General features: G+C 45.3%; 1 protein-coding gene across 8 annotated transcripts in view; it reads left to right on the forward strand.

Annotated features, from left to right (window-relative positions):
• The window catches only part of CENPM (centromere protein M), a 106502-nt gene that overhangs the window by 51712 nt on the left and 40686 nt on the right, over positions 1-14104 (forward strand). For all 8 annotated transcript variants that reach the window (XR_014454378.1, XR_014454379.1, XM_083156660.1 and 5 more), the window contains exon 3: positions 3835-3933. Coding sequence is in view for 6 of the 8 variants with exons in the window: in XM_083156660.1 (XP_083012786.1) it covers positions 3835-3933 (99 nt within the window). In the remaining 2 variants the exon portion in view is untranslated. The remainder of the gene's footprint in view (positions 1-3834; positions 3934-14104) is intronic.

A 14104-nucleotide genomic window follows, 5' to 3' on the forward strand; every position in this document is an offset into this window, starting at 1 on the left:
GCTCCCACCTCGAGTACGACCCGTGGTGGTGCTGGGTAGTCATGCAGAGGGCTTGGATGCGGTAGCTCCGGAGCTACGATCCTGGTCTGCCGGGGCTGCGGCCTTACGGAACTTTGTCCGAGAACCCCTCTGCGCATTGGAGCCACCTCTTGCCTTCTGGCGTTATCTGGAGGCCTGAATGGACTGCTGCGCCGGACCTGCAAAGGGCCGGCGTTGCACAGTGGGAATAGATGGGAGGAATGTTGATTTCCCAGCAGTAGCCTTAGAAATCTGGTCATCCAACTCGCTCCTGAATAATCAGTCCCCCTTATAAGGGAGTTTTTCCACGTTACGCTTGCGTAGCCAGAGGGTTCTGCGTCCAGAGACTGCCAAGGTGGAATTGTGTGCATTTATCGCACCTAATTATTTTTGTGCATCGCACAGCATTTTGGCCATATCCTGATTGTGGCTTAGTTTCTCAGATATCTGCGCCACAGTCCTGTCCCCTTGCAAACCTTCCACTATCTGGGAGGCCCAGGTGTGGACGGCCTTAGCCATCCAGCAACCTCGCCAGAACCGGGTGCTGACATACAGCCTTAAGGGTAGCTTCTACCTTTTTATCAGAGCTGTCCTTCAGAGACGAGGACCCTGGTACTGGTAGTACCACTTTTTTGGACAAGCGTGTTAAGGACTTGTCCACAATAGGAGGCTCCTCCCACACCTTTTCGGCCAGCCTGCTCAAAAAGGAATGCAGACACAAACCGCTTTGTGCGTTTAAAATGCTGTTCTGGGGACTTCCAAGCCGCCTTGAACGCCAAGTCACTTGTGAAGTAGAAGCAGGTGAAAACTTCACACTGCATAACATACAGGATATTTTCCTGACCATGATGGGGGGGAAAACACCTGAACCCACACACCCACTCTCAGTGATTTGTACAATAAGCACACTATGTGACAGGTAATGCACTACGTGAATTATAGCTTATGTGTTGCAGCTTAACAAGCCTGTGAGTAAGACACAGAGGCACTGAGGGGGATTGGAGAGAGCTGGTAACATACATAAATCACAGAGGAATAAATATATATATATATATATATATATATATATATATTTGCAGTTATTAACCCCTCACAAGGTTAAAAGTGCCCAAAACCTGTGCTGTCACTGCTGCAGAACTCCCTCTCCTTCCCCACCGCTGAGGAGTGTCCCAGGAGGTAAATAATGGTGATTACAGAGCCCAGGGAGAAGCAGGAAGCTGTTAGTTTGAGTCCCTCAGAGGTCAGGTCCCACTCTGAGTAAGCCCCGGCTATTGCATAGCGCTGGGGCGTAGACATGGGTATAAATAGCCCTAATGCGGTGAACTGTGTTTGGGGTACAGTGGCAGCACCTAAATCCAGTCTGTGGCAGGGCTGCGCGGTCGCTGTGCAGGGACGCTGCAATCTTACCGCATCACATACCATGGTGCCCAGTGAGCGAACCCCCAGGTCATACTCACCACTGATGTTTTCGGGTGAACCAGGGGTGTGCGGCATGCTGGGGGTGAGCTACGCTGACATCTAAGCGACTGCGTGGCAAACACCCTCTCAGGACAGTTGTCCTGCAGCAGGGTCAATTCGGTACCTAAAGAAGCCAGCAATTGAAACCTTTCCCTGGTTTCCCACGATGCAGGAATGCTGTTTAAGCCCAAAGAGCAGACCCAAAATTAATAAAGAAATGAAACCTGAAAAAAAACTCTCTGGAGCTTCACAGTGAGCAACCTTTCCTTAAGGCACATTTTCTTAAACTGGTCTTGTGGGAGGAAGTAGAGGGGAGGAGCCAGTACACCCAGTGAAAGAGATTATTTGTGCCTGTCTCCTGCGGATACCTCTCTTCTCCCATACTTTATGATGAAATCCCAAATATCCCATATGGATGATAGAGAAATAGTAGAAAGTTATTGTGAATGTTACTGTATATGGCCACATCCCCCTTTTCATACATTTCAAAATGAATTGAAACTTGTGTTAATGTTGAAAACATGCCTCAGGTTTCATTGCATTGTCTATGGAATATTAAACTGAATATATCTATGCAGCCTTTGGTTCCCTACCACTTTAATGACTAAGGACCTGATGCAGAGTTGAACATATGCCGGAGTGCGCTTCTTTTCAAACTGTGCATTCATCTGGGACCAATAAGTGCAGATTTGTACGCATCTCCGTCACATCTCTACTTGTAGATATAGGGGTTCCCCAACCTGCGCACAAAGATGAAAGGAGCAGCACCTCTGAAGGATCCTCTGTTAGGTAGAATCCGGAAATAGGTATGAAAAGAAAAGGTTTCAGAGGGCGCTATATAATGATATATTTATTTTGACAATTCGCAAAGTCAAATTTAGAAAACATAAAAATACTTTAAAACATGACATAAAAGACACATATATGTGTATTACAAGAGTAAACCGTTTTGGTTATACGTAGACACTTCAATTTTTCACATGAACACTCCTTTGAGAGATTGTTAGTCACTGTTAGTACTGTTCTTTGACTGTTTGTTGGTAGGAGTTTAGTCGGTTAGGATGTACTGTAGAGCCTACATCCTAACCGATGTAGAGCCTACATCCTAACCGACTAAACTCCTACCAACAAACAGTCAAAGAACGGTACTAACAGCGACTAACAATCTGTTAAAGGAGTGTTCATGTGAAAAAAATGAAGGGTCTACGTATAACCAAAACTGTTTACTCTTGTAATACACATATATGTGTCTTTTATGTCATGTTTTAAAGTATTTTTAGGTTTTCTAAATTTGACATTGCGTATTGTCAAAATAAATATATCTTTATATAGCGCCCTCTGAAACCTTTTCTTTACTTCTCTACTTGTATATAAGTAATATTTAACTGGCCTTTAAATATTACTATTATTTTATTTATAAGGCGCCACAAATGTTTCACAGTGCCATACAAAGGAACAGTACAGGGAGACAAAACTTGGCATAACATTGAATAAATAACAAAAATAGGAGTACAAATAAAGAGTGCCACAGTTCAATACACATTACAGCTTAAATATAAGTAGTGAGGACTCAATCAACATACAACTAGAGGCTTGAGGCCAATGATGGAAATGAGTATGCAGACAAAGATGGTCACTGAGTGTTTCAGTATAGGAGAGCTGTGAGTGAAATGTGAAGAGAAGTGGGCTTTGACAACAGGATTGAAGAGGGCCCTGCTCGGAGGAGCTTACAATCTAGTAGAGTGTTATAATGTTAAAGTTCAAAGTGGCTCTGTCGATGGATTCATAGTTACATAGTATTTAAGGCTGAAAAAAGACTCACGTCCATCCAGTTGAACCTTGGTGTATTCACTTCATCCCTTGTTATACGTAGTGTATACTGATATTTTTAAGGACAGATTATGATTATTGTTTGTACCCCTGGATGTTTTTAACTAATAGATGTTTTTCCAACCTTATTTTAAACATATTTATTGTGTCTGCTGACACCACATCTCCAGGAAGAGAGTTCCATAGTTTGGCTGCCCTGACTAAAAAAAAATCATGAGTGATGCATACATAAAGATGCTTTCTGCACCAAGGCTGTTGTAAAATTGCATTGATGATAGGTATCTATTACAGATAGGGTATGTCGGCTTACCGGTGTGAACAGACCTCAAAAGCAACTGTGGTTAAATTGTGGTCAACTCTACATAAGGCCCTAAATCTGATTATTTGATGTTCCTAGTCGCCAATAGTGTTGCAGGTCATACATATTTTGAAATACATGTTGTCCCTGACTAGTTCTTTTGGATTGCTCATAAATAATTTATAATTTTCTACAGCATGTGTCTAAGTTTAATTTCTTTTGTTTTACAGTCATATGGCTACGTCCCTGCCTATAGCACCTGAAAGATCTCACCTCCATCCAAGTTTTGACATGGTTGTATTTTTAATAAATTTAAACTGCCAGATAAGGTTGGTGATCTAATATCGAAATGTCTAAGCCATAGTTACAGGATTACAGCTGGTAGGGTTATCTGTTTTAGTGAAAAATCTATTCAAATAGAAAGTTAAGGAGTTTAGATAATTATTGGTAGGAGGTTGATTATGTGCAGTCATTAACCAGTCAAAGGTGTTTTTTTCTATTCAAAATGGCAAACAAGTTTATTTCTTGTGTCATGCAGATGGTGATAGCAGCTATGTTAATGTCCAGGAGAAAAAGAACATAGAGGCAGATATATTAAGGCCCGTACACACTAGTACAATCCCGCCGATCCCGATATTGGCAGCAGCGTTACCCGGCAGGGGTCCCTGGCATTGGCAAGTGCATACACACTTGCCAATGCTGCAAGCGATGGAGCTGACGTGTGTGTGTGTGTGTGTGTGGGGGGGGGTGTCGATGGTCACGCTACAGTATGGCAATCCTTGATGTTGATCATTCAGAGAGCCTGTTCTGAACGATATTGTAACCATATCATCTAGTGTGTATGGCCCTTTAAGCCTGTTAAAGTGATAAAGCGGTGATAACACCCCAGCCAATCAACTCCTAACTACCACTTTTCAAACACAATCGGTTGGCTGGTGCGTTATCATCTTTTACTTTGTCACACTTTACCAAGCATATTCCTTTATTTTTATTTTTTTCTTAACGCATGTTATTTCAACAACTAACTAACAATTTGGATTGGATGCTTTTATTACAATAAATAGTATTTGTAGCTAGAATTATTAGACAAGATATGGGGTGATTGCTCTTGGTAAATTATCGGTTTTGGGGCCAAGAATGCATAAACCCACCTCCCAGTGTGATTAACTTGGCCCTGCTAAAACAGCCTAGGGTAAGAACTATTAATCTATTTTTATTGAATTTTTTTCAATTTTGATAACTTTGGGGCAGATCTACTAAGCCTTGGGCAGAGATGAAGTAGAGAAAAATAAAGAACCAGCAAATGAGCGCCTCTAATATGCCAGATGCTGATTGGTTGATACTTTATCTCCAACACATAGAGGAGTATTCAATGTTTTTTGGGAGTCTGGCTCACCGCTCACTGTTCTGTGTCCCTGTGATCTCGCTGAAGTGCTCGGCACTTTTTCTTATCTCCTCATTTCTGATTTCCTCAGTATTCAATGTGTGGCCAGCTCGCCAACCCCTTTTGCGAACTTAGCATAATTATGCGAGTTCAAATGGGAGTGCTGTAACTGGAGAGATCTGTTTTCTCCTGCTCTCCACGTGAGCTGGTCAGACTGGGATATTCCTGAGCAGGGTGTTCATCTCAGCAGCGTGTTCCTCGCATTTGTGGACTTGTATTTTTTTTACAAAGGTTTAGAAAGGTTAATGTTTTGTTCACTATTTATTTTACAAATGGCTGTGTGACTATTTTAATTGGGTTTGTGCAGACGGGTGTATTTTGTTCTTTTTGGCCTTTATCCTTGTGTTGTGCTTTTGGCATTGTTTCTTTGCCCTGTGTTTTTATTTAATTTATTTTATAATTGTTAGCGTGTTTAAAAGCCTGTTTGGGGGTTAGGTGAGGAAGAAGAGAGGAAGCATGGGAAATTACTAGGAGCATTCCAAAATGAGTAAGCCCTACTCAGCCACACAGCACGCCCAGAGCACGCACATGCTGGCCAGCCCACGTCCGCATATTACTCCGCAGACCGAATCCCCTCTTCCCGCCATCCTGGCATACTAGTTGCCAGTTGGCGGGTCCGGCGATGTGAGTGCTGCAGCCAAAAATTTGCAAGTTAATACGGTGGCCCAGCAGCGGGACTCGGACCCGTGGGTGCTCATCAGTTTCCGTGGGTGCTCGGGTCCTTGAGCACCCACAGAATCGGCACCTATGATTGGAGCCCTACCAGTGATCACGTTCAGTGGAGAAATATGTGGGTTCTGGGGACCTCTCACTTTCTAAAGTTGGGGTCCTACTCCACTGTTTCTGGGTCCCTCTCAGCATTGCACACATTTTGCAATGCTATATTTATACTTTAGTACGCAAGATATCCTCTAAATGAGAGTGTCCTGATTCTCAAAGTTAAGGCCCATACACACTTGACTATTTTCCCACATCATTGCTAGGAAACTGGTTTGTCTGCTGGTTTTACCAGCAGATCTGGTGATGATGGATGGTTTCCATTATCGGTGTGTGTAGGCTGCTGGGCTAAAAGATTAGCCGCTTTCAGCCCGGAAGAATGCCCCACTGCCGCCTCCTGCCCCCTTGCCTGTCATACTCACCCTGCTGTGGTCCGTGCCGCTCCGCTCATTTCCTCCGGCTGGCTGCTGCTGCAGAGCTCTGCTCCCCCGCCCAGCTAAACACACGGCTCGCCCCACCCGGCTCAACACAGTCTTATCAAATTCAGTAGCGCTTCCTGCCCCACCGGCAAATAGCGCTACAAGCTGTGTGCCACCGCTGACCGGATCATCCCCGATAAGTGATGAGGGGACTGTCGGGCAGGAAGGCGCTCCGGGAGCCTGGGCAGGGCCAGCAGCGAATGAATGGTCGCTGGGCAGGGCCGGACTCCTCCCACTCACTATATTACGCACATGTGGGCCTTTCTAACAATGGCGCTGAGGAAGCTCTGACACCGGCATCTGTTCTCACATCCTGGGCGCACAGTAGTGAGTAGCGTCACTCCTTCCCTTGTATAGAGATCATCCCTATCCCGCAGCATGTTGAAATGGTGGCTGGTTCTGACATTATCCACCAGAAGGATGTGACTGATGATGCCCTGTGCCCCAATATTGCCCGGCCAGGCCCCGGAGCTCACTCCCCTCCCTGTGCCACCCGTACCGTGTGTGTGCCCCAGCAGCTGGCACTCAGTCAGTGTCAGTGCTGATATATCAGTGCTGACATAATCCCCCCTCCTGCCATACATTGTGCCCCTGCCAGCTGTGTGCTGCTGCTGCCTGCTGGTGGCATTGGGATGTGCACACTGTTTGATGCTGGCTTATGTGTTACACAGTGGGCATCTATTTCCTCCTGCCCTCTTCCCATGGGCACAGGGCCGTCTCAACATCAGTGAGGGCCCAGTGAATTATTTTACCAAGGGGCCCTCACTGATGTTGAGGCTGCCCTGAATATATACATTGCTGACAACAGGCCAGCAATGTACATATTACTGGAATCACTGCCCACCAATGGTACTTATAATAATAATAGTAGTAGTTTGTTTATTTATAAGGCGTCCGCAGCGCCGTACATAGCAAACATAAAAACAAATTACAAGGCAACGTACAGGGTGTGATGATAAAATACAGCATAAATAGGGGTATAGCTGATAGAACTAAAATCAGCATCAATTCTGAAGTAGGTGTAGAAATTGTCGAGGAGACTGAACATGAAGTAGAGGAAGGGAAGAACCGGGCAGGAGCGCTGGTGAAGTAAAGCAGTATGGTGAGTACGTAAGGAAGGATGACCATACTCCTAAGAGTTAACAGAATAAAAGGAGGTGGGTGGACAAATGAAAAACAAAAGGAATAGTATAAACGGATGGAGGGGTAGGGTAGGCAGGATAGGAGGAGCAAAAGCGGTTAGGAGGAGGAGGGATAGGCTAGTCGGAAGAAGTGGGTTTTGAGGGAGAGCTTGAAGGACGTCAGAAAGGGAGTCAGAAAGCCTGATGGGTGGCGGGAGGTTGTTCCAGTGCAGGGGGCAGCGTGAGAGAAGTCTTGGACATGGGAGTGGGAGGAGGTGAGAGGTCAGGAGGCGGTGGGCAGCGGAGTGAAGAGGACGGTAACATATATATTGCTGGCCTGCGAGGGAGGGAGTGTGGATAGAGATCAGTGAAGAGAGGTAAGGAGCGGTGGAGCAGGAGAGAGAGCCTTGTAGGTGGTGGTGAGGAGTTTAAAGAGAACTCAGAAAGGAATGTGGAGCCAGTGAAGAGATAGACAGAAGGGGGAGACGGAGGTAGTGCGGCGAGAGAGGAAGATGAGCCTAGCAGTGGCGTTAAGAATGGATTGGAGAGGGGTGAGGCGGACGAGAGGTAGCCCGGAGAGAAGGATGTTGCAGTAGTCAAGGCGGGAGATGACAAGAGTGAATGAGAATTTTGGTCGTGTCAGTAGAGAGGAAGGGTCTGATGCACGAGATGTTGCGGAGGTGAAAGCGGCAAGACAGAGAGCACGAATGTGGGGGGTGAAAGAGAGGGAGGAGTCAATGATGACACCGAGGCAGTCCGTTTGGTCGGTGGAGGTGATCTCGGTTTAACCAATGCTGATGGAGATAGTGGGAGAAGAGGGGATGTTCGGGGGATGGAAGATTAGAAGTTCAGTTTTAGCCATGTTTAGTTTCAGGAAGCGTTGGGTCATCCAGGCTGAGATGGCCGGGAGACATTCGGAGACCCTGGAGAGGAGTGATGGGGATAGGTCGGGGGAGGAGAGATAGATTAGGGTATCATCAGCATATAGGTGGTAATGGAAGCCGTAGGAGCTGATGAGGGTGCCCAGAGAGGTGGTGTAGAGGGAGAAGAGGACAGGGCCAAGGACTGACCCTTGGGGAACACCGACTGGCTGAGGGGTAGTAGAAGAGGAGGAGATCAGAGTGGAGACGGAGAAGGAGCGATCGGAGCGGTATAAGATGAAACAGGAGAAGGCGGTGCCAGTGATGCCAAAGGAGCGGAGGGTGTTGAGCAGGAGAGGGTGGTCAACAGTGTCAAAGGCAGCCGACAGATAAAGCTGGATGAGGATAGAGAAGAGGTCTTTGGATTTAGCCGATAGTAGATCGTTAGTGACCTTGGTCAGGGCAGTTTCAGTGGAATGTAAAGGGCGGAACCCTGATTGGAGGGGGTCTAGAATGGAGTTAGCGATAACGTGGCTTAGGAGACTGTTATAGGCCAGATGTTCTAGGAGCTTTGAGGCAAAAGGGAGGAGGGTGATGGGCCTGTAGTTGGACGGAGAGTTGGGGTCCAGATTTGTATTTGAGAATTGGGGAGACAAGAGCGTGTTTTAAGGAGGAGGGGAAGATCCCAGAGGATAGGGAAAGATTAAAGAGGTGAGTCAGGTGAGAGCAGACCGACTGACTGAGACGATGGATAATATTGGAGGGGATAGGATCGAGCGGGCAGGTGGAGGGAGAAGCGGATTGAAGGATAGAATGGACTGCAGTGGTAGGGTAAAAAGAGGACAGGGGTGGGAAGAAGGGGAGTGGAGATGTTGGAGGGGAGGAGGGAGAGGGTGAGGTAGGGGCAGCAGTGATGTCCGTCCTGAGAGGATATTTTGGTTGAAAAGTTGGTGGCAAAATCAGCGGCTATGATGGAGGAAGGAAGAGCTGGAGGAGGGGGGGAGAGTTGAAGGGGATGAGGAGCCTGAGGGGGTTAAATGATAGGGAAAGGATGAGTAGGATTCCTTGGCCGCAATATCAAGTGTGTTGACGTTCTGTTGTGAGACAATGTGCTTGGGGGGGGGGGGGGTTGGTGGAGGGAGAAGCGGATTGAACGATAGAATGGACTTCAGCGGCAGTGGTGGGGTAAAAAGAGGACAAGGGTGGGAAGGAGGGGAGTGGAGATGTTGGAGGGGAGGAGGGAGAGGGTGAGGTCAGGGCAGCAGTGATGTCAGTCCTGAGAGGATATTTTGGTTGAAAAGTTGGTGGCAAAATCAGCGGCTATGATGGAGGATGGAAGAACTGGAGGAGGGGGGGAGAGTTGAAGGGGGTGAGGAGCCTGAGGGGGTTGGATGATTGGAAAAGGATGAGAATCCTTTGCAGCAATATCAAGTGTGTTGACGTTCTGTCGTGAGACAATGTGCTTGGGAGGGGGGGGTGGTGGAAGAGGGGGGAAGCAGTGAGGGAGAAGGAGATGAAGTGATGGTCAGAAAGAGGAAAAGCCGAGATAGTGTAGTCGGTACGGGAACAAGAGCGGGAGAAGACTAGATCGAGGGAGTGTCCTTGGATGTGGGCGGGAGACTTATATGCCAGAAATATAAAAAAAATTGCTGGCACAGGTCAGCAATGTATATATTATTGGCACCACTGCCCACCGGGGCTTAAAGTGAGCTGGACCTGATCAGAACTGTGTTCTGTTAGTTCAATTTGGAGATGGAACGGTTTGCCTCTGTCCACTCACCTTGCCCCGCTGTCTGTCCCTGCCTGCATCGATAAAGGGGACAGCCAGACACAACGGTGTAAACCCAGCTGTTTCACTCAGAGCAGGTGTATCCATCTGTGGCAGAGCTATTTCAAATGGCGCTCCAACTCGCTAGCCAATTGGACCTTGCGGCCCGGCAGCCTATCAGGAGCCACCACTGCCTGATTGGCTTCTGTGCCGCAAGCTCTGATTGACTTGTGAGCCGGTGCGTTATTTGAAATAGTCATTTACCACGCAGTGAAGTGTACACAGTAATTTCCCATGGCACTGTACATGTAATCCTTGGCAAAGAGCATGTAATCCCTGGCAAAGAGCAATGAGCATGTAGGTAAGTGGCACTTATGTGGCATAATATGTAATGGGCATTACCATGTGTGCCATAATGGGCATTACGGAGTGCATATTCCCCTGTCCCACAAAGCCATGCCTTACATTTTTCGCAGGCCAGCAATATATATGTTACCGCCGCCACTGCTCACAATGTATATTTTGTTATGTCGGTAACGTATATATTGCTGGCGCAAGTGAATGGATTTCTCCCTATGTGCACAGCTGCAAATTAAATTATTGCCATACACATGGGCAGGATTTTGCCGGTCGTGGTGGTGTTTACTCCAAATATACGCAGCCCAGCCATAAATTCTGAATCAGGCCCCAAGAACAGAAATGCACTTAATAAAATGGCCCCTGCTCCCACCTTTGGAATTTTAATCCCATTATGTAAATCTCCTTTTATGATGAAAGATTTTCAGCAAAGTCTTTTGCCACCTGAAAATGTCTTGCTCTTTGGGAAAATAGCTCAGTGTGTATGCACTGCTTTGGTGAAAGATATATCTTTCAGAGATTTTGGCAAAGTCTTTAGAAATGAAAATCTCCTAGTGTGTATGGGCCTTTAAACTCTTATATCTAGGTATTCATTTTAATTTATTTGGAAATGGTCATTTCAACTGTTTTTATTTTAGCCCTTGTGCTGTACCTAATAAATATTGTATTTACTGTAGTTAAAATCTATGCTGAATAATTCCACATCAACCAATATGTAAGTGTACATTCTCAGATAATTGTAACAATGGAATATTAGTTGACTGCATCACCAATATATTATTCTAGGTATACAAACAATACAAGATAAAGAAACACAATAGTGTTATGTTTTCCTAGATACATCCCCACTGTGATTCTGTGGATTAAGCTGAGTACACATATATACAATTGTCGGGCCGTTCATTCGTTCTAGGTCGGATAGCCGTTCAATTGTATAGGTGTGTACGCTGTCCCGTACGAGTGATAAACGGCAAAAAACTGTCTTGACCGTCCATACTCGGTCGGTTGACGGTTCTTTGCTGTTTAATTTTCATCCGACAGGACGGCCTCATATCGGTACAAAAGTGCAGTGTGTACGCACGTTCGACCGATATGCTGCCGTCCTTGCGACAATACAGCCAAAGCTGGAACGCCCATGTGGGCGTTCCAGCTTTGACTAGAAAAAAAAAACCGGCGTGGGGTCCCCCCACAGCCGTAACCAGCTCAGGCTGAAAGAGCCGGGGCTGGTATTAAAAAATCAGGAAACCCGACAAATAGGGCTTCGCTGATTTTTTAAAACCAGCTCCAGGTCCGGGGCTGGTTCCCAAAATACGGGGGACAAAATGACCAGGGGTCTCCCGTATTTTAAGAACCAGCCCCAGGCCAAACCAGCCAGCAGGGTAATGCCACAGCCGGGGGACACTTATTATATAAGGTCCCGCGGCCAAAGCATTCAGCCCTCTGACCGGTCAGCCTGGCCAGGGGTCCTGAGGGAGTGGGGACCCCCCCCCCAATAAAGGCCCCCCCCCCCCCTCCAGGACTTACCTGACTAGGCTGAAGCCTGGTGCTGTCCCCGGTGACCCTGTGCGGTGGCCACCGGGCTGATTATTGTATAAAAAAAAATAGAATAAAAACTATTGTTTTTTCCTGTGGAACTATGAGTCCCAGCAAGACTCCCCCGCATGCTGGGACTTGGAGAACCACAAGTCCCAGCATGCAGGGCATTAAAGGGCCCGCTGGCACTTGTAGTTCCACAGAAAAAAATAGTTAAATAAATACACACTGACACTTTAGAAAAATAAAAGTTTAATACATACATTACACAAACACACTGATACTTACCTATCTTCATCCCTTAGGTAGGTCCCAGGGTCCGGTCCGGTGGCTTGGTTCCGGGGCTCCAGGGCTGAAGAGTCCGGGGTCCTGGATACGTAGTAATCCAAAGGGGTACCTGGGGAAGCAAATCCTACTCACCTGTCCTCTGGCGTCCACCCCGGCATCTTCACTTCAAGACGCGCTGCTCTCGGCTGCTGTGGTACCCGCTCTGCCTCCGCTGTATACTAGAGACGCAGAGATCCTTCTTCCTCGGCGTCTCTGCTCAAAATGATTTCTGGCCAATCAGGAGCCGACTTTCTCGATCTCTGCGTCTCTAGTATACAGCGGAGCAGAGCGGGTACAAAGGGTGACAGCTATAATTATGATAATTTTGGTCACATGTGACGTGTCAATAGCCCAAATCGAGACAGTGTGTACGGTGGTACAATCTTTTTCTTGCGACTGTTTGGACGGGAGTACATCAGACGTCGCAAGTAAAATTGTACAGGTGACGGGAGTACGGTCGGCCGAACGGTTCCCAGAAATAGGGATTGTATAGATGTGTACCCAGCTTTAGGTAGTCATTTTATAGCATCTGCTACTCCTTATAAATATTATAATCGTACAATCAGACACCATAATTATCAAGTCCCTTTTGAGGCTGCCATTGTTGAGTTATAAGGAATCCTATCTCTTTTCTAACAATAATGATTGAGAGAGTGAAATCTTATCGAACATATATTTATTATATCCTATATTGATGTAATAGTATATGTATTTGACATCTGCAATTCTATTCTAATAGACATTACAATACAACATGCACATTTCTTCTAAAAACCTGATTCCCAAAATATAAGTTCAAAACTTGAAATTCTGGCTCAAATAGTTTGATATTTATTTACAGGCAAAACAAACCATATACGTTAAACTGTATGTAATTGATGTGTGTGTGTGTGTATGTATATATATATATATATATATATATATATATATATATATATATATATATATATATATATATATATATATATATATATATATATATATATATATATATATTATTTATATATATATATATATATATTATTTATATATATATATATATATATATATCACAGAAGAAGGTTCCCCTATTGCGCCCAAGATGGTAATGAAAGCGGCAACTCTAATAGAACCCTGTTAGCCGGGCCCAGATAAGCAAATAGAGATAGAGAAGAAATATAGAGTGCGCTAAATACAGTTCAACAATTTTAAAACAATAAGCATTTATTTATAGTCTTCACAAAGACTTTCGATTAAAAAGTACAGCTGGTCTGTTATTGATACAGATGGTGTTGTAGGCCCAACGCGTTTCGTCAATAAATTGACTTCATCAGGGGCTTAGCGAACAATAAGTCAGCAAGGCGTAAAATCACTTAAGCCGAATTGGCGGATCACATACAGTGTCTAGCAAATGACGGAATGATACCCAATGCACAGCCTGAGTAGGTGGAGGGTGTTACTTCACCAGCACTTCTAGCTGGATGTTCTCCAGTGAGAGTATAATGAAAATACGTCTGCGGGGTCAATGACCCAAAAAAGTCATTCACACAGGTGTGTTTCAGAGATGTACCTTAATAGGAAAAGGGTAAATAGCGTCACAAGAATAAGTGCGGATGCAGTAACAAAATGGTCAAAGACCTACATCAGTTTTTCAATAGTTTTCAGGTATGGTTCCTAAAGCGCTTCGGAGCTTTTAGGAGTAAAACCGGAAGTGTACAGCTAGAGATCCAAAATCAGAATACAATGAAGAGACAAATCTAAAAAATATATAAAAAATATCAAGGTGCAAAAAATAAGTAAGGTGCTTATATTTTAAATGAGGCAGGAGGGCTAGGGTATCCCTTACTTATTTTTTGCACCTTGATATTTTTTATATTTTTTAGATTTGTCTCATCATTGTATTCTTAAATAGTCT

This window comes from Crinia signifera, chromosome 8 (assembly GCF_055691185.1).
Source record: "Crinia signifera chromosome 8, ASM5569118v1, whole genome shotgun sequence".
Classification (NCBI taxonomy): Eukaryota; Metazoa; Chordata; class Amphibia; order Anura; family Myobatrachidae; genus Crinia; species Crinia signifera.